The following is a 20,876-nucleotide window of genomic DNA, read 5'->3' as shown; positions in this document are numbered from 1 at the left end:
CACACACACACACACACACACACACACACACACACACACATATAGGGCAAATATAGGCCACACACACACACACACACACACACACACACACACACACACACACACACACACACACACACACACACACACACACACACACACACACACACACACACACACACGCACACACACGCACACTCATTCCTGATGCCCTGACTAACTGTGTTGTCTGGTGACTCACTCTAAATTTAGTGCAGGCTTTCGCTCTCATCTTTCTACAGACTAAGAATAGGGGTATAGCGTCATGCAAGTGCTGCTCCCCAGACGTCAGCTACTCCTCCGCTCCGGCAACACTCTGACCCGCCGCCTACAACCCTCTCTGACCTCAATCCCCCCCGTTCTGCTGGTTTACAAAGGACGAATACTGTAATGCAACTCCACAAACGCACATGTGAGAAGGGAGGGAGATTGGACATGATGTTTATTTTGGTTTAGGTTGTTTATTCAAATTGCAGGCCGTGACTTATAAGTGGGTCACAGCAGGGGACAAAGTTGATCATGGGATCATGACCACAAAAAACGTAATTAATATTATATGCTCAGCTTCTCTGTTTCCTTTTTTCATTACAGTAATATGTTTGAAAAATGAGAAAGGGAAACCAGTACTGATATGAAATTGACGTAAAGAAACAAATATGTGGTAAGTCCTAGCACAAAAAAGGGGTTGCATGAAGATGTTTGGCAACACCTTGTTTAGTCAAACAAAATGTATTTCCGTTCCCTCGTCGACCACTAGGACACGCTAGTTCCCAATCGAGCAGAAGGAAAGAGGACACCGTGGAAAAGAAATGGCCATGAATATAATTTAGAATAGTAAAATACATAAATTAAATAGCTACGTTTAAAGCCTCTGGTTTTTCTTAGGAGTATTTAAGATCTTGCATTGGATTTATCCTTATTATAGGCTTTAATGTCACTTTCAAACATCACTGACGGCAAATCACTGAAAACATGCTTTCAAAGAAAAAAAAGATGTTGCTCAACATCACATCACTGTACCATTCATTAATTAATGACCACTTTTTTTTTTAACTTGTTTCTCAAACAGAATACGCAGACAATATCAAACCTTATTATAATGAAATAATAGTAATAATGATAATTGTTTTTTTAGAGCATTTTCATAAACTCTGAGAAAAAACACCCAGAGAAAAAAAGGACAAAATAGAGACCGTCAGAATAAGAATACGAAAGTTTAACAGAAGAAAAAAGTTGATGGAGGACCGGTCCACTGTCCTCCGTCACTGAGATCCGGTGTTTATCCAACCAGACCTCATCAAGGTCCTCGACAGAGTTCTAAATGTCACATCTAATCATAGGACGAAGAGTCCCTGGATGAGCAGAGTAGTCCCCCTTACTGTCGAGGGAGGGAGGGTGTTGATCCAGTGCCCTACATTCAGCCAATCAATGAACTTCATGCAGGGTGCAGTAAAGCCTGATTGGCCTATGTGTGAAGTTTTTCAGGGCCATCTCTGAATCAACAGACAGACAGACAGACAGACAGACAGACAGACAGACAGACAGACAGACAGACAGACAGACAGACAGACAGACAGACAGACAGACAGACAGACAGACAGACAGACAGACAGACAGACAGACAGACAGACAGACAGACAGACAGACAGACAGACAGACAGACAGACAGACAGACAGACAGACAGACAGACAGACAGACAGACAGACAGACAGACAGACAGACAGACAGACAGACAGACAGACAGACAGACAGACAGACAGACAGACAGACAGACAGACAGACAGACAGACAGACAGACAGACAGACAGACAGACAGACAGACAGACAGACAGACAGACAGACAGACAGACAGACAGACAGACAGACAGACAGACAGACAGACAGACAGACAGACAGACAGACAGACAGACAGACAGACAGACAGACAGACAGACAGACAGACAGACAGACAGACAGACAGACAGACAGACAGACAGACAGACAGACAGACAGACAGACAGACAGACAGACAGACAGACAGACAGACAGACAGACAGACAGACAGACAGACAGACAGACAGACAGACAGACAGACAGACAGACAGACAGACAGACAGACAGACAGACAGACAGACAGACAGACAGACAGACAGACAGACAGACAGACAGACAGACAGACAGACAGACAGACAGACAGACAGACAGACAGACAGACAGACAGACAGACAGACAGACAGACAGACAGACAGACAGACAGACAGACAGACAGACAGACAGACAGACAGACAGACAGACAGACAGACAGACAGACAGACAGACAGACAGACAGACAGACAGACAGACAGACAGACAGACAGACAGACAGACAGACAGACAGACAGACAGACAGACAGACAGACAGACAGACAGACAGACAGACAGACAGACAGACAGACAGACAGACAGACAGACAGACAGACAGACAGACAGACAGACAGACAGACAGACAGACAGACAGACAGACAGACAGACAGACAGACAGACAGACAGACAGACAGACAGTGGCGGATTTAGCTAATTGTGGGCCCATTTTTTTAAGCGACTGAATGGTGGATAGGCAGGTTAAGATAATCTACTAATTAGAGTTAACTCAGAGTACTCAGAGTAAAGGTAAGCATTTTTGTACTGCTGTGTTATTCTCTAATAGACAGGTTTATTTTCTTCCTTGATTTCTCGTCAATGAGTCATCTTGTTGGGTTGGATTCTTCTTGTCTTACTTCCTTCTTATCTTGTTACACCCTTTACACGCAGGTATTTAGATTAAAGGTCCAATGGCTTGCTTCTTTATGGATGCTTAAATATAGGTGTTAGTGGGACCTTAATACAGTATTTGAGGATGTTCAAGAAATTCAGCCTTGGTGCAGAATTACAGCCACTACGAGCCAGTCCTACAATGAGCTTTCCACAAACATGCCGTTTTTTAGAGGTGGGTCAAGGTGGAGGGTGTGGGCAACAATCCCTTTGTCCTCCATGACGCAGTTCATGTACTTCAGGGAGTCAAAGCCAAAGTTCCTTTCCCCCAATTCCTTCTCAACCATGGCGGATCAAGGTGGAGGGTGTGGCCCTCAGCAGCTTGTGGCCACGGTACCATGCACTAGTGTTTACCGTGGATTTATCGCAATGGCTCGGATTCATAATATCATCCGGAGTCGCACACAGCTTTTGGCCCTGTTCTGTAAATATTTTAGAACACTCAGGGTGCTCTGGCGGGAGTCCTGGAGCTCTAGATCTAAAAAATATAATATAATACATAGATATCTATATCATATAATATATATTATCACAGCCAAAAGCTGTGTGCGCCTCCAGACGATATTATGAATCTCTAACGACTGTCTCGGGTTCTCCGACGTCTCTGGTTCTTCCACTTCCACATCAATCTAAAGTAGACTGCAATTGTTGACCGCGATTGTCTCCCACCGGAGCCCCTCTGCCTGTTACTGAGTCACCACCGCCTCGGAAGCCAGCAGCGGGCAGCGCCGAGGCACCTCCGCTGCGGCCGCGCCATGGTGGTACCTCGCGGAGGTGATGCCTCATGGCGGTGGTGCCTCATGGCGGTGGTGCTTCATGGCGGTGGTGCCTCACGGTGGTGGTGCCTCACGGTGGTGGTGCCTCACGGCGGTGGTGCCTCACGGCGGTTGTGCCTCATGGCGGTGGTGCTTTGCAGCAGCGGGCAGCGGTCAGCGCCGAAGCACCACCAACCCGCGGCGTTGGTGCCTTGCGGTGGTGGTGCCTCGGTACCTGACCGCTATTGTCTCCCGCCTGATCCCCCCTGCCGAAGCACCACCAACCCGCGGCGGTGGTGCCTCGCGGTGGTGGTGCCTCGGTACCTGACCGCTATTGTCTCCCGCCTGATCCCCCCTGCCGAAGCACCACCGCCTTGGAAGCGGGCAGCGGGCAGCGCCGAGGCACCATCGCCTCGCGGCGGGGATGAAAAAATAAAAAATTAGTTAGTTTACTGACAGAATGGTGGATAGGCAGGTAAAGCTACTAATCTACGCGGAAGTAAAGGTTGGAGATGAGAAAAAAAACCTTCCCCTTTAAACCCTGCGTACACTTCTTTAATCCAAAATGAAGATGGAAAGCAGAGAACACACAAAGTGTAGCACTACACCAGCTAATAGTCACGATGGAACCCAAAAGAGAATAAGGGTTCAGATAACACCTTTCTTTGCCAAAGTGCCAGGAAAACAAGCATTGTTTATTGTTATTTTTTAAAGATCAATCAATATCAAAATAACCAGCAAGACAATGGACAATATTTATAGAGCATCAAGCCATTAAGCACAGATAATATAACTGTATATTAGTCAGTCATTTGTATTAGGTTAAACAAGGATTTGATAACGTTTTTAATTTAATGACCACCCACAATTAGTCTGGCCCAACCACAACTGGAATCCTGGCGCCGTGCCTGACGTGGCTACCAGGAGACAGTAGATGCTCAAGGTGAGCTGTGACTATTTTGACTCTAGCAAACGCACACTACACATTTTATTTTTGTAAATAGTTCATATCTTTTCATGAATAAAACTTCAAATTCATGTTGGTTGTTGTGATTTGTCTACTGATCCAAGTGCTGTTATACTAAAGTAGGCCTACTGTGTAAGATAAACACTTATTGCAACTGGGGAGAAAAGGTTGAGTACAAATACTTGATATGCTGAGCTACTGTAATTAGCTAATGTTTTTATCCTGTACAGTAATATACAAATGAAGCGTTTGAACAAAAACGAGAGTAGAAGTCTAAACAAGTCAACGTATCACGGATATGTTTTCTCGCGCTACCAGTCGCGCTAGTATAATGGGTCCTTCCCCTCCAAACGGAAACAGGCGGGCGGTGCAGCGAGTGCAATGCCCTGTGGTAGATGGAGGATTTCTTACTTTTGAGCCAGAGACACTTTCCGCCTTTTCTCAGGCTAGGCTTTTTTTTTGCACATTTATAATACATAGAATTATTTACTTTTTATAACCTTCATATCTCCACCGGTGAAGTATCCATTCAAGATTGACATTTCATCATTCTACAAAAAATAAAGGATTTGTAAGTGAATTTACATTACAGTTGAGATTGAACATTTCAAACATTCTACAAAAACCTATGAGAGAGAGAGAGAGAGAGAGAGAGAGAGAGAGAGAGAGAGAGAGAGAGAGAGAGAGAGAGAGAGAGAGAGAGAGAGAGAGAGAGAGAGAGAGAGAGAGAGAGAGAGAGAGAGAGAGAGAGAGACGCCGGCCGGCCTCACCAGAAGTTGTACAAAACCATTTGGCCCAAGCTGAACATGGTTCCAAGTAAGTTCTAACAATACTTCCTATTGAAGTCTTCTCACAGGTCTTCACCTAGCGCCACTTCACAGCTAGCTGCTGCTGTAGCGGCATGTTCAACGCTTTGGACGTTGTTATTCCTGTCTGTATCCCCAACAGTAGCCGTTAAAAAGTGTGTCATCTTTGGAAGCGTTGCCAAATACCTACCGGTGTCTTTTCGCTTTTTTATTTTATTTGAGCTGCTTTGGTAACTTTATTTCCTAACCCTTAATTTTATTTTAGCGTTTAGACTTATCTTGATTCGTCTCTGTTTGTGCACTTAAAAATAAGTGTGGTTGGGGTCCCTCCCACTATGGGGGCCCCATGCAGCTGCCTACCTATGCCTCTGGTTAAAACCGCCACTGCACACTCACACGCACAAACACAACACATTTTTGTTTGCTCCTGCTGAACCCCAATAAGTGTGTTTGTGTTTGTCTGTATGTGCATGTGAGTGCGCGCTTATGCCAAGGAAGAGGGCACAATAGAATAAAAGGAACCCTAACACTATTATTAGTAATATTATGTGTGCTTATGCATGATTTTTTTATTTTGAATTAATTTACTCACAATTTGATGACAAGAACTTCCGGCCTATTTATAATCACTCACAGTGAGATCTGGGTGAGTAATAAACTGTGAAAAAACCTGAGAAAAAGAAAACCCTTATGCATGGATAATGTGTAAAATAATGTATCCATAAAATAACAAACACATATTTAACGAACAATTTTCACAAGTATATAATTGCAATAAATAAATGGGCGTCATTCATATTATGAGACTGACTACGATGACTCCATAAAAAACTATGATTTTTATTATGCATTTTGGCGAATAAGTGATATTTATTTAATACAGTACATGATTCAGATGCTTCTATTTTAATATTATTTTCCAAAAAAAAGAGAGCAGTCCTCTTTACTTCTGCGAGAGCAAGCTGCTTGACTTGAAGCCGTCCCAGATTCTGGTTGGCAGGAGCTCGACGAGCAGGCTACAGAAAGACGCTCCTGACGTCAGCCACGTTCAAATTCAGTACATACAAGATCCAAGATGGCGGAGGTGAGCGGGCTGAGGAATCGGAACCCCTTTGAATCAAACTGTCAACCCCGAACATTTGACAAAGGTAATCCACCATAAAAACGGAAACTAATTTCGGCGAAGCGGACGCAGGACCCGGTTGGACAGTAGTTAACTTGCATTGTTTGTGATTGAGTGTTTGCAGTTGAATGCCAGAGACGAACTGCTGTGTGTGGTAACTCGTCACGTAACGTTAAGTTGGACCACCGTATGGCCCGATAAGTAGCTCGCGGTGCGGCTCTGGGTGTCTCGTGAGGGTCGGGGTAGCAGGTGACAGGACTCGCGCCTCCACATGGCCGTGACTCTGAGCCGAGCGGTGTCTTTATCCAGTGTAAGGCGGCCGGAACGCTTACTTTCTAATAAACTTTAGGAGTCGGTTGGCCTCTTTCCCCATGGCCAGGGTTGTGTTTTTCGCACTGTGCAGAAAACACCGGCTCCTCGCTTCACTAATGACTCGTTTATTTTTAAATACGCTATTATTAGTCCGACATACTTATCCACCTGAAGCTAATTTACAAGCTAATGTGGTCGTCGGATTCCAGTTGAACTAGTCCCTGGGTGTTTCACTATTTCAACAACCGTTTCGGGGTCAACTGAAGCTTGGTGTCAATATACTTTGCTGTGATTAGATTACAGTATACAATGTAGTACTAGGTGAAAGCTCAATTACAAGTTAAGATGGTAGCTAACGATGCTAACAGTCCCTCGGTTCAGTCAGGTAACGTTACGAGTTGTGTCTATTGGAGCCCTGGTTTACAACAACAATGCACATAAACTGGTAATCCTAGAGCTCAATTGAGGGGAAAACCATTAGCATGTGTCGACATATATAGCGCCGCTGAACTGTCATATTGATTAATGCTTTAAGTGGTGTCAGGAAAACCAGAATTGAAAGTTGTGGTGGCTTTTATGAAGTAAGTACACACACACAGGTATACACTACCAACGTCCTAGAGATAGGATTAGGAAGGCTCTTTTCACAACCCCTGCTGTTATGATACTGTTAAGTAAAAGTCACAATAATCCGCACTCAGTCTTCGGTACAAAGAGTCAGAGCTCTGCCTGTTTATTTGTCTCAGTTGTGTCATGCGTTGTGTAAATTAGATGCAGGCCTTAGTTGACCTATGGCCACATCACTTAGTGTGAACGCTAACCAACCAACTAAATAAGTTTCAGCTTATACAAAAAATGGGGCCCCTTATATTTAGCAGTAAAGCGAAAATACGTTACCGAGAACCGAGGAAGACTTATTTTCATCAGCGCAATTGGTGTGAAGTTACAGCTGCCGGATAAGTTTTCATTTAACTTGTTGTTGGAGCATCTTTAATGGTTTCGAAAAACTGGGTTTCCTTCTAGAAAAGCCTCTACTTTGAAAAGAAAATGATGGATTGAAATGAAATGATGAAACTTCTATTGCATAAACAAGGGTTACCAAACATACAATAAGGACATTTATTGAAAGCAAACAACACGGAAAATTGCATACACAAGACTTGGTCCACCTCCACAAAAAGAGCATTGTATAACTTATAGGCTTTGCTTCCTAGAAGCCAAGCAATGCTGTGGACAAATTGTAGGCATACTTACTCATTGGGATTTGGTCCATTCTTTTACAGTTTTGGATTATTTCATGCATAATAATTGGAATTAAAGAGTTTAAACCAAATACATAAACCTTTCTGATTTAACACCATACTTGTGACGTTTGACATTCTTTCAAAGATGTATGACTATAGTTGACTATTATTTGGGATGGATTAGTTTAGTCGACAAAGGAAATTCTTATCCTTTTGACTTTGGCACCTTAAAAGAAAAGAGAGGGAATCGATTACTGCTACTCTTATATTAGCCCGTGGTTGGGGAACTGACCCAGATTTCGATGTAGTGCAGTATTGGGTGTAGTTTATGTTATACTGGTAGTAGGTTGACTGGCCCTGGCCTCGAAGCAAGGATGTAGCTAGCTACTCCAACTAGTGTTTACCACAGTAACATAAGCCCCTTTAACCAGAAGTGGAGTGGTGCAATACTGGAAGGGTAATTGTGGATGACCTGTGTACACCTGCTAATTCACACAATGCAACCTGTTCAATGTTGACTAAACGTCCCGTTACCACCTTTTCAGGGTTTATGTGCTTATATGTATCTTTGAATTGCAATGTATGTCAGTCTGCTCATCAACATCTCGGGGGTTGGAAAGACAAGAAATGAGGACTCTAATTTTAACTTTGTCCTATATTCAACATGTGGAGAAATGGCCTTACACCTTCTCAATCAAGAGGTAAACTAGTCAGGATTATCTTCTGTGCTAAAAATAGCCATCTTGATACATCTTGGTGTGTAACATACAGGCTGTGTCCTTTGATTATTTGGTCCTTCTTTGATTCTTGTTTTGTAACTTGCATGCTGTGTCTTGATTATTTGGTCTTTGATTCGAAATATTTTTTTAAATATTGCATTAGTGGTAAGAGAGGTCTCCAGTCCAAGTATCGTTGTAGACGATGTATGTGCCTAGATCCGAAACCCTAATGTCGACAAATAATGGCCCGTCTGGCCCCAAATGCACAGTGCTGCGATGCACAAATGCTGCTATCCCAGCAGAGCAGTGGCTTTTGAGTGGCTGCCTGGCTTCTCCACTTCCTCATGCTGAGGGGTTCGAGCTACCCCTGACCTCGATACAAACACTTTTCTCTCGTCGACAGAGGAGGTGATGGCCTAATTTGTAAGCATGTTAGTGTAACCGCCTGTTAGTTGGATAGCCCTGCACATATAAAATAATTTCATAGGTCGTAGGGGGACAGCACTAGGCTTAACGTGCATGGTAGGTTGGTTATGTATTACAGCAGTCTTAAATCCCCCCCTCATAAAGACCGTATGTGCAGGCGGAGCCATGAAAAAAAAATGCTTCATTGGATGTGTTGACATTGCTTGATGCTGAGGGCTGTTACTTACCAGCCCCCCTACTGTTACGTTGTGACTTTATCAACAAGTGTAGGTACACGCAGTGCCTCACTAACTGCAAGCCTCACATGTTGTTCTTTCTCCATGGCTTGGCAGCATTGATTAGGACCATGCTGAGCCATTTCTCCAAGTCTCTTCTGTGACCGGTGCTGTTCATTTGTCTTGCTGACTCTCTGAATTCTCAGATGATGAGCCAAGGAGTGTTTTATATTTCTCATTAACCCCATGTTTTCGCTCAAATTTGAGAGTGCAAGAAAGGAGGGCGGATGTTACTGATGGTATTATGTTGATATTATCACTTTGAAATAAATCGATTTATTAAACTCATTAAAATAGCTGGCGTTACATGTACCACGTGTTGTGCTGGAGTAGACATTCCTGAAGATTTCCAGGAGTAGCCTATGCCATAAGTAGCCTTGATGGGACTCGTTCAAGACAGGTGTTTCTTTGTCATACACAGACCTAGTTTTGTAACGATTTAGGCTGTTTATAGAATGTGGGAGGGGTTTTTAATGAGTGGAGCTCAAAGATAAATACTCCTGCAGTCAACCCCTATATTAGATAATCTGAGCTCTAATATGACTAAAGGTTGTTGAGTGGTTCATGTTCTGTAAAGCCAGAGGATTAGATGTTTTTAGGGTCCTTTTTGTTCAAATTCTAGCATCAGAAATTATTGCATTTAATTTATTAAACCTTTTCAACATTCCATATATTTATGGTAAAAACTTTCAATTTGCCTAAACGAATAGATTAGGCAAAAATAAATAATCTAATTATTGCCGTTCTTTTTTTATTAACTAAGGATGGGCAACAATCGTCGAATAGTCGGAGTCACGTAGAAAATCGAATAATGAATGTGACTATCGTTATTTATTAAACGGCTCTCCTCAATGCTGTTGAATGCTCCGTTCACTTGCATGGGCCTTAGGAACTTCCGGTGGTGAATAATCTTTTGATAATTCACCATTGCTAAGCATAAAATGACCGCTGTCAAGGGAAGTGGATATTGTTTTTCTGTCGTACCACTCCGCAAATAATCGGTTAATTTATCAACCCCAGCGTCCTCGGTTGCTAAGCGACTTCAGCGTCTTTGGCGTACTATTTCTCTGCTGATCAACACTACGAATGCTGGTAACGAATAAATTGTAAAAAGACACAACGTGTGAAGCAATGGACATAGTTTCCATATGCCCAAGCCGTGTCTAGTTCACCGTCATGCAGGCTGTGTTCAGTAAAATAAATAGCGTTTCGGCGCATGTAGGCCTATTTGCCTAAGCCCACGTTGAAATAATTTTGTTGTTTTTGAGGAAATAAACAGATTGATTCCATACAAGTCATAAAAGCCTCTCCCTGTGTCATTGTGTGTGCGTGTATCTCAGGTGCGTGTGTGTGTGCGTGCATGGGGGGGTTCTTGATTAACCGATTTTCGAATATTATTCGAATACTTCTCAGCGAATATCGAACATTGTGATTGTGCGATTGTATAAATCGGCATAATAACAAAATAATCAATTGTGTAACCATACTTGCAATATGAACAATTATTTTTCTCTTTAAAAAAAATGTGGTTGTGAAAAGCTATCAAAGGCCTTTATGGGGCATTTATCTGGCTTCAACCACACACATTCTGATTTGTTTACATGAGATACTGTGATAAGGATGGTAGATAAAGAATAGACGGCTAACTTTATGCAAAGGCAGTTGTTTTTTTCCTTTTGCTTATCTTTCTGATGCACTTCAGTGATACTGTTTTAGTAACGCGGTTGTCTGTGAGCGTCATAATGACCAGCGGTGTGCAGGAAAACGTACCGTTATACTGAGAAGCTTAACAATCACTTGGACATCAAAATAAATCGCTGCTCAAACAGAGCTCCACACATCAACACGCGAAGCATTATACTATAGTTGCCTAGGAAGCCTCTCTCATTGACGAAATCATCCAAATCACCGGCTTTCCAGAAAAAGCGTGACGTATCCGCACATTACACACACTGTGGCTTCATACTATAAGAGCCTGAGAAGCTTATCCCTCTCTCTGACGCCAGAGTCAACCGCTGCCCAGACAGAGCGCTAGACACACCCCGCCTCCAATGTCGCTTGTTGAGTATATTAACAGGCACTTCATCGTTACGAGAAGACTCTTACTTGCATTAGCAGAGTTGAAAGTAAATGTAGTGTTTTGGGGAGACTGGCCAAAACAGGATTTTACTCCTGTTTTCGCTTAGTGGAGGTCCCCTGTTTTGATATGTCATTTTCACTAACGGTGATCAAATGGAATAGATAACCATGAGGTGTGTGCAGCACCAAGGTATGCAGATGCCTGCTCAAGCCATAAAGTGCCTGCAAAAACGATGGACCATACATTTTGGTCTTTCTAGTTTGTTTAGAAAAAAACTGAAAAGAATCAAGGTTTCAATCACATTGTTAGGGATGTCCCGATACCACTTTTTCACTTCTGATACCGACGCCCCATCTTTTGTTAGCTACCGATTCCGATCAGTCCGATACTTTGTTTTACTCTTGAACAAATAATAATAATATAATATAAAGCACTTTGCTCATGATTGCCAATAAGCCAAAAAACAATAAAACATCTTACCAAAGAAAAGTTGAATGGCTTGAATCTAATAAAGATTTGAACAGAGTTCAAAAGTAAACAATGTAAACATGCAAAAATGATTGGAAACAAGAGTTAAACAAATGGCTAAATGGTTAAAGTTTGAATACATTTGAGATAATGTATAGAATAGCTGATGGTTGAAATGGTTGAATCAAGTGTGTGTGCTTGTGCATGGGTGTGTGTCATCACTGGTAGTAACCAGGAAGTGTTATTGACGTTATTCTTTCACATCTTGGTAATCGAGATAAGCTCACAAAATGATATGGCTTGTACTGTTCATATGGCATATCGTTTGTATCCAATCCAGCGTAATGGGCCAACATCGGACAGATTCCGTGGATCGGATCGGGACATCCCTTTTAAATTGTCCATTAGTTTGAAAGAATCAAGGTTTTATTTTAGACCAAATCGTCCCTATGCTTTCTATTTACCTGAAATCTCCTGGTCAAAATAATACTGCTTTCTCATTGACTGGGCATTATTAGGACCAACATTATTTTTATATCTGAATTTTGACCATGGCATGGCAACCTTTTGTTGGCATTATAAGTAATGCACATTTTAAAGTGTTTGAAAAAGAGGAGCGCTCCACTTTCCTAGAAGGACATAGAAGGCGTTGGAGACGAGGCATGACCTAAAGGGGCCTCCGGGACCGGACACGCCAGGCTGCTGTTTCTTTTTATCTCGCCCTTTGTGCTTTTCAGTGCAGTTCTATTTTTAAGCATTACGTGCATCCAGATGTAGCTTTGCACAGAGCTCCCTGGAAGACTTCCCAACCAAAATATGAACCACATATCTCCTGTACACAGTTTAATATGGCTTTTTACACATTTCTTTCATTTTCCATGTCTATTAAGGTGTTACTGAGGTAGGGGATGTCCCGACTTCCCATCATAAACCCAGGCCACCCATGGCCCTACCTGAAGACCTGGAGGTGGAGGAGGGTGGATTGACGCTGCAGTCCCAAAAACTGACCTTGAAATCGGGTACAGATGGAGCCACAACCCCCTCCCCTGATGAAGGTTTTCAGGAAGAGGAGAAGGTAAAGTGCAATCATGTTCGCTGCGGTCTACAAAATAATTTCACATCTAGAACATAGGACAGTAAACCTCTCATCTTCTCCAGAAGGTTGCAGCGAAGGAAGCGGCCAGGCCCATCCAGATCGTCCTGGCCAATGAAGAGGAGCACAGCTTTGAGCTGGACGAGGCGGCTCTGGAGAACATCCTGCTGCAGGACCACGTGAAGGACCTCAACGTGGTGGTGGTGTCGGTGGCTGGGGCCTTCCGCAAGGGCAAGTCCTTCCTGTTGGACTTCATGCTGCGCTACATGCATAACCCGGTAACTAAATGTACAGGTTGCACTCTGATGAATTTGCAAGGGCATCACAATACGATATTACGAGATTGCGGCCAATTCGATATGTATTGTGATCTGTTAATATATATATTTTTTCTCATTCGTGTGGTTTAACGTATCATTTTGGGTTATAGGGCCAGCGATGTCTGCCATTGTTTTTATTTAATGACTGAGACGGAACGGAAAGTATTTGAGACTACTGGAGAATACACTATAAAGCTCTGTGTTGGGCGGTTTCATTATTAATGAATAAAAAAAAAGTCAACCTGACAAAGTATTACAGGCGGTAAATAATCGCCATACTCGTGTGAAATCATTGATTCTCTCATTGATTCTCGTCCAGAGTAAAAAAGGTTTTTACTCTGAGGAGTTTGCAGGTCTGGTATATACTTGTGCAATACTGTAATATATTATTGCGCTCTGAGGCGTTGAGAAATGTGGTCTGTCTGCTCTGACTTGCCAGTACGAATAACCATTGTGTTAACACTATTTAGCATACCTCAGTATTCTATTTGCATTCATTGGTCTGAGCAAATGTGAGGGGTCTACCACAAACAAAAAAGTTTGTAAGAAAAAATAAAAAAAATATTGGAAAGACAACGCGACACACAATCAGGGTCAGCAGCTGTGTGCCATGTTCTCCAACACTCGGCGCGTTGGACACCCAGGCCCCCGGAGCTCCTAGCAGCAGCTGGACACGAAAGCGGGAGAGCTCACCTTACATCACATGTGCACAGCCAGGAAAACAGTTCATGGAAGACCCGTGTCCCCCAGCTGTTGCCAAGCATGTTTTTGCGCAGTTGGAACTTGACCACCTCTAAACTGAAGGAGCATTCTTCAGCTTCATTTTTTCTCGTGTATTTTCTCTTCAGCAGAGACTTTCTAGTTATCGTATGTCAGTAAAATGCATGCTAACTTCATACTTTGTTATGAATAATATATTTGACTTCCCAGAAGCCGATCTCAGAAGCTTATCCGTAGAGCTAGGGTGGCAGTTTGGTTTCCGTTGCTGGAAGTCTTTTGTAACGCATACTTTGACTTGCAAATCTATCCAATGGCTTGGAGTGTTATTCAAACAGGTTAATATTGCGGTTACTGACTTGCATCAGCAACCACTAATGTATGTTCTGCTGCGTATACATACGAAAGCCTACGACAAGTAGGAGTTGGTTTTTCTAGGTTCGTAACTGTAGGTTTGTGAATGGTATTCAGAAGTCATGTCCATACTTGTAACTCACTTTCACCCCTGTTTTATTTGACCAATGCATGGCTCCAGCCTCCCCCTATTCATCCTTGAATCACTTGCCCATCTCCTCCTCACCCTCGTTCTGCCTTGTCTCCCTCCTGCAGGGCGAGTCTTGGATGGGGGGTGAGGATGAGCCTCTGTCAGGCTTCTCCTGGAGGGGAGGCTGTGAGAGAGAGACTACAGGCATCCAGGCCTGGAGCGAGGTGTTCGTGGTTGAGCGGTCAGACGGCAGTAAGGTGAGCTGGGAGACTTCTCCTTACACATCGATATGCTACGAGCTGGGGGACTCCTCCTTACACATCGATATGCTACGAGCTGGGGGACTCCTCCTTACATATCGATATGCTACGAGCTGGGGGACTCCTCCTTACACATCGATATGCTACGAGCTGGGGGATTCCTCCTTACACATCGCTATGCTACGAGCTGGGGGACTCCTCCTTACACATCGCTATGCTACGAGCTGGGTGACTCCTCCTTACACATCGCTATGCTACGAGCTGGGGGACTCCTATGGAAGCATATATGTCGCAAAATTCAAATGGCAATGCAATTTGGAATTACATTATGCATTTGACAATTCATTATGCAATTTTATAATGTAATTTGTAAATACGTTATTCAAAGTGTATTTTAACATGCAAAGTGACAATGCAATCCTCAATTAATTTTGCAAAAGTTATAACAATACAAATAGAATAACATTTTGTCAAATTCTTTGAGTTCCTTTATACAAATTGAAAAGCTATAGCGTCCCCGTGATTGCAATCCACTTCGCCACGCTCCATGTGTTGCGATATTCAAATGACATTTCAATCCGCAAAACGGAATCCAAAGAGGAATCCAAAGAGGAATCTAAAAAGTCAATATGCAAAGTGGCAAACGTATCAGCCAATCAGCGTCTGGGCGGGAACTACGTCACTTGCTCGTAATTTCCTTGTTCACTTCTAGTTCGTATGTGTCAGGTCCATGGTCACCAATGGAGATTATTGATACGCTCCGAAGTTTGGCCGATGATGTGGAGAACAATCGTGTTGAAGACACAGATGCAGTATATAGAGTGCGTGTTCTGGGAGATAGGATAGACCACTTATCCTCACTGGTACATTTTGACGCCAGTGTGGTAAACACAAAGATTTCCCAAGTGCTACAGGCACTGGGTGCGAAACATAGGGTCGGGAGACCCACCGTCTCCACCCACTCCTCACCTACAAAGCTCTCCACAACCTAGCCCCCAGTTACCTCTGGGACCTCCTCCAAGAATACACTCCCTCCCGCTCCCTCCGCTCAACCTCTGCTGGACTACTATGTATCCCCACATCACGACTCATTACGAATGGGTGCCCGGTCATTCAGCTGTGGAGATACCCTTGGAGACAATAGAAAGTGACGTAGTTCCCGCCCAGACGCTGATTGGCTGATACGTTTGCCACTTTGCATATTGACTTTTTGGATTCCTCTTTGGATTCCTCTTTGGATTTCCTCTTTGGATTCCGTTTTGGATTCCGTTTTGCGGATTGAAATGTAATTTGAATATCGCAACACATGGAGCGTGGCGAAGTGGATTGCAATCACGGGGACGCTATAGCTTTTCAATTTGAATAAAGGAACTCAAAGAATTTGACAAAATGTTATTGTATTTTTATTGTTATAACTTTTGCAAATTTAATTGAGGATTGCATTGTCACTTTGCATATTAAAATACACTTTGAATAACGTATTTACGAATTACATTATGAAATTGCATAATGCATTGTCAATTGCATAACGTAATTACTTATTGAATTGCAAATTGCATTGCCATTTGAATTTTGCTACATATATGCTTCCATAGACTCCTCCTTACACATCAATATGCTACGTCCACGATTGGAATTTGGACATGAACTCTATTCTCTCGCACACATGCACTGGTGTACAAACACCCCGGTCACATGGGTGCACACACTGCGTGTGTCAAAGGTGCGTTGCGTTTTGCGGGTCTGGCGGATTAATGTTTACCTGTCTTTTGTCCGTGTTTGCTGTTCTCCTTTACCAGGTTGCAGTACTGCTCGTAGACACACAGGGGGCGTTTGACAGCCAATCCACCATCAAAGACTGCGCAACTGTGTTTGCCCTGAGCACCATGACCAGTTCTGTACAGGTACAACAACAATCATTCAGTAAATGTACCAGGGTGGGAAGATATTGCACGTCCACTATTGGCATGCCATGTATACATATTTTATACTGGGCAGGCGAAGCATGCAACGTGAGTCTGCTTTGCATTCGATAAAAACATGGCCGAAGGCGGTGTCGGCGCTCCACAGATTTTTCAGCATTTGGAAAGGCTGTCTTACCTGTAATGTGCAGCTACATCAACAACACATAATGCCATATATAATGTTTTATTTATCCTGAAGTGTCCAGGCAAAGCCCCTGCAATCTCAAAGCAGTTTTTAGGCATTTAAACACATCAGAAAGGCATGCGAAACGTCCCTAGAAAGATTTGACTTAAATCTATCAAAGACAGTGCTACACAAAAAGACAATTCCAACCCCAAAATAAATCAACATGTAACAAATGAGTTGTGTATTTCCTAACTGCACAGCAAGGGTTAACTTTCTCACGTGATTTTATCTACACAAATTATATCATATGAAAGCTGACTCTCCTTATTCCAACCATATCGCTCTGTGACTAAACCTTGCAGAACTAGAACAAAAAACAATGAAAAACAAACGACCAAAAATTTGTTTCTGTTTTTGATCGCATTAAAACCACCCAAACGGATAATCCAGTGTCTGCCCAATTTTGAGCCTAACATGTTTTTTACAATCATGTATAATAACTAAGAGGGATTCAGAGGAAATGGGTAAATTGACTTTGAACAGAACACACAATATTTATCGCCATCTGATGGCTGTATGGTGCAATTGCACTTGTTTGATCAACTAAATTCACCCTGACCATTCTATAGAGGGGGCAATTGTCAAAATTGTACAATGGGTTCTCAAAATATCTACCTGTTTATGTTGTCAATTCGCATTGAATTTATTTGAAGATTTCGCCTCAATCTACCTCTACTAAAACCTCTACCGATACCCTACTTCAATTTATTGACGTCAAATATTGACCAATGTACTAATCAGATGTTGTGCTATGGCCCATTAGTACCATAAAACATGATAATTATTTCAGGCAGTCATTCAATATTTACACATATTTACACTTGATTCTAGCTTGATTTACTCAAACCATTATTATCCACAGGCATTATTTCACTAGCACAACAATCTATATTCTCCCTAACCTATCTTTATTTTGGAAGCAAGACTAAATAGTATAGCCCTTGCTGTTGTGGAGATACTCCATTTACTTTGAGCATGTTATTTCCTGACAGAAACCTATACTATTTAATGCATAGTGCTACTTTTTTTGTGGTTTTCAATATAAAACTTGGCAAAATGATTTCAGTGTGTTTTTACTTTTGCAAAATGTCAGCACATTTAATTATACCCTTAACCGTATAATACTGATAAACTAACAAAATGGAGCAGAGGTCAATGTTCCTGTTTCAGGTTGTTAACATATGTTATTGAATATGCTTGCTTCTCCAGGTGTATAATCTCACCCAGAACGTCCAAGAAGATGACCTACAGCACCTGCAGGTCAGAACCACTCGACCATGTAGCACCCAACCCTAGCTCTCCATGATGTTGTTGTCTCTGCATATGCTAACGCTGTGTATCTTCATGTCTGCAGCTGTTTACAGAGTACGGGCGCCTGGCCATGGAGGAAATCTACCTGAAGCCTTTCCAGGTTTTGTCGGTTCTTATTAGATTAGTCTATTTCTTCCTCTAAGACAGTGAATGAGGTCATCAGATCTTCTTTTTAAAACATAATGCGTTTGGCCCGTGCCTCTGTCCTTCTGTGTCTCCGCTGCAGTCCCTGATGTTCCTGATCCGGGACTGGTGCTATCCCTATGAACACGGCTATGGCCTAGAGGGAGGCAATGCCTTCCTGAAGAAACGGCTGCAGGTAAACCCTGCTCCCTGTAGCCTTCATGGAGAAACTGCTACTGTGCCTGGTGGTGTAGAAGGAGATGGGTTCTTCTGGAGATCTCTGAACATGCAACCTCCTGAACCCGTCTGGTTCCTCCTGTAGACATGAGACAGAGCTAAAGTCTGATGCTTGCCCCCCCAGGTGAAGCAGAACCAGCACGAAGAGCTGCAGAACGTGAGGAAGCACATCCACTCTTGTTTCTCCAACATCGGCTGCTTCCTCCAGCCCCACCCTGGCCTCAAGGTGGCCACCAACCCATACTTTGACGGTAGACTCAGGGGTGAGAGACGCACACACGCGCACACACACCTCCAACATGCATCACTTTTGGAGAGATATTTCGCAAATATCAGTCAAAGGAGCTTATATCGTCTACACCAACACTGATTGACCATCAAAGAGGCATGTCGCAGTCTTTGATGCCCCAAAGTTAGGAAGAGAAAACGATCTTTGCTTTTATTCTACCCTTTGTTTGGCCGATAGAGCTCAGAGTTGTCTCTCATGTTGTCTCCCTCTCAGACATCGATGACGACTTTAAGACTCACCTGGCGGAGCTGGTGCCTCTCCTCCTGGCCCCCGACCGACTGGTGGAGAAGGAGATCGGCGGGAACAAGGTCACCTGCAGGGACCTGGTGGAGTATTTCAAGGTGTGCTAGCACAGGTCACATCGTGCTCTGTTTGGTTGGTCGTCTGCAACGTGTTATACCTAGTATGCTAACGCAAAGATTACTCTCCTTATCACTCTTAGTGTCGGGTCTGGGAAGATATTTGGTTATAGTCGTTATATTTAAACATAAAAAAATGAATGTTTTTTATATATTTCTTCTTTTGTTAATACCTGATTTTAATTTCAGAGCTACATCAAGATCTACCAAGGAGAGGAGCTGCCTCATCCTAAATCCATGCTACAGGTCTGTTAAGATCCCCTTATAGCCCATGAATTAATCAAACCTTTTCAGGTTTGGATCTGCATATAATCTTCAACCAATGTCCTTCTTGCTTATTTCCTTGTCTCCCAGGCAACGGCAGAAGCCAACAATCTGACTGCGGTGGCCGGAGCCAAGGACCTGTACGGGAAGAGCATGGAGGCGGTAAGGAAGCCCCGACTCCCTCAGTCCCTCCCAACACATTTCCCATGAGGCCGTCTCGCAACGCCACGTTATTAGCCGTTATTCGGAAGGACCATATCGGGACCGCTCAAATACTACCACGAGGGAAGGCTATAATGATCTCGGGTGGAACTTCCTGATTTTTCCTGCTATTTAGGTTTTATATACCATAACTGTAAAGGATGAGGACATCATTTAGTGCCAAAGTCCTTCTACATATCTCCCTCTCCACCAGTGTTGAACCCTGCTCAGCTCCCTCTCTCTGGTGCTCTCAGGTGTGCGGCGGGGACAAGCCCTACATCGCGCCGGCCGACCTAGAGCGCTGCCATGAGGAGTTCCGCGAGTGCTCGGTGCGCCACTTCCGCTCGGTCAAGAAGATGGGCGGCGACGAGTTCTGCCAGCGCTACCAGAGCCAGCTGGAGGGGGAACTGGATGAGGTCTACGCCAACTTCACCAAGCACAACGACGGCAAGAACATCTTCTACGCCGCGCGCACGCCGGCCACCCTGTTCGCCGTCATGTTCGCCGCCTACGTGGTGTCAGGCGTCACGGGCTTCGTGGGACTAGGCACCCTGGCGGCGCTGGCCAACCTGCTGATGGGCGTGGCGCTACTGTCCCTCTGCGCCTGGGCCTACGTCAAGTACTCCGGGGAGTTCCGCGAGATTGGCGCGCTCATCGACCTGGTGGCGGAGAACCTCTGGGAACAGGTGGGTCCGCTGCGAGGGTGCGAATCAGAGGGCTCCCCCCCCCGGTCACGGCTGGGTGTCCGTGAGGATTTGTCCACTGGGAGGATTTTGTGTGTGTGCCCTGTGTTTGTTTGTGCTTTAACGTACGTCTGTCAGTGACGTGTACGTGTTTAGCTTTATGGCTCGCTGAAAATGGTCGACAGGCTTGGGGGTGGTTGCCATGCTTTTTTTTCCTATTTTTTGATCGTTTGATCGGTCGTTTCCACTCCTCTGTATTATGATTTTTTCCTTCCCACTATTTGCTTCTGGCTATTCCTGCCGTTCACTCTGCGGTTTTCCACCGGGCTTCCACTTTATCTGCTGATTTAATTGGAGGTTGATACATCATGATAAATGTTCCTATCTAGCGCAACCCTCCTTTCTCCTGCTTCTCCCAGCC

At 43.7% G+C, this 20,876-nt stretch overlaps 1 protein-coding gene across 3 annotated transcripts in view; it reads left to right on the top strand.

Moving 5' to 3' along the window:
• The first annotated feature begins 6,290 nt into the window (after positions 1 to 6,290).
• The window catches only part of LOC130405208 (atlastin-2-like), a 30,395-nt gene continuing 15,809 nt past the window's right edge, over positions 6,291 to 20,876 (top strand). For 2 of the 3 annotated variants that reach the window (XM_056610237.1, XM_056610240.1), the window contains exons 1-13: positions 6,291 to 6,464; positions 12,854 to 13,038; positions 13,122 to 13,334; positions 14,703 to 14,834; positions 16,637 to 16,741; positions 18,198 to 18,248; positions 18,343 to 18,399; positions 18,526 to 18,618; positions 18,784 to 18,922; positions 19,162 to 19,289; positions 19,497 to 19,553; positions 19,662 to 19,733; positions 20,027 to 20,458. In XM_056610237.1, coding sequence (XP_056466212.1) covers positions 6,392 to 6,464; positions 12,854 to 13,038; positions 13,122 to 13,334; positions 14,703 to 14,834; positions 16,637 to 16,741; positions 18,198 to 18,248; positions 18,343 to 18,399; positions 18,526 to 18,618; positions 18,784 to 18,922; positions 19,162 to 19,289; positions 19,497 to 19,553; positions 19,662 to 19,733; positions 20,027 to 20,458 — 1,737 coding nt within the window. In that variant the 5' untranslated portion in view covers positions 6,291 to 6,391. The remainder of the gene's footprint in view (positions 6,465 to 12,853; positions 13,039 to 13,121; positions 13,335 to 14,702; positions 14,835 to 16,636; positions 16,742 to 18,197; positions 18,249 to 18,342; positions 18,400 to 18,525; positions 18,619 to 18,783; positions 18,923 to 19,161; positions 19,290 to 19,496; positions 19,554 to 19,661; positions 19,734 to 20,026; positions 20,459 to 20,876) is intronic. The other variant, XM_056610238.1, reaches the window with a different exon arrangement.

Source organism: Gadus chalcogrammus, chromosome 15 (genome assembly GCF_026213295.1).
Source record: "Gadus chalcogrammus isolate NIFS_2021 chromosome 15, NIFS_Gcha_1.0, whole genome shotgun sequence".
Lineage (NCBI taxonomy): Eukaryota > Metazoa > Chordata > Actinopteri > Gadiformes > Gadidae > Gadus > Gadus chalcogrammus.
This window is presented reverse-complemented; position numbering and strand designations above follow the sequence as displayed.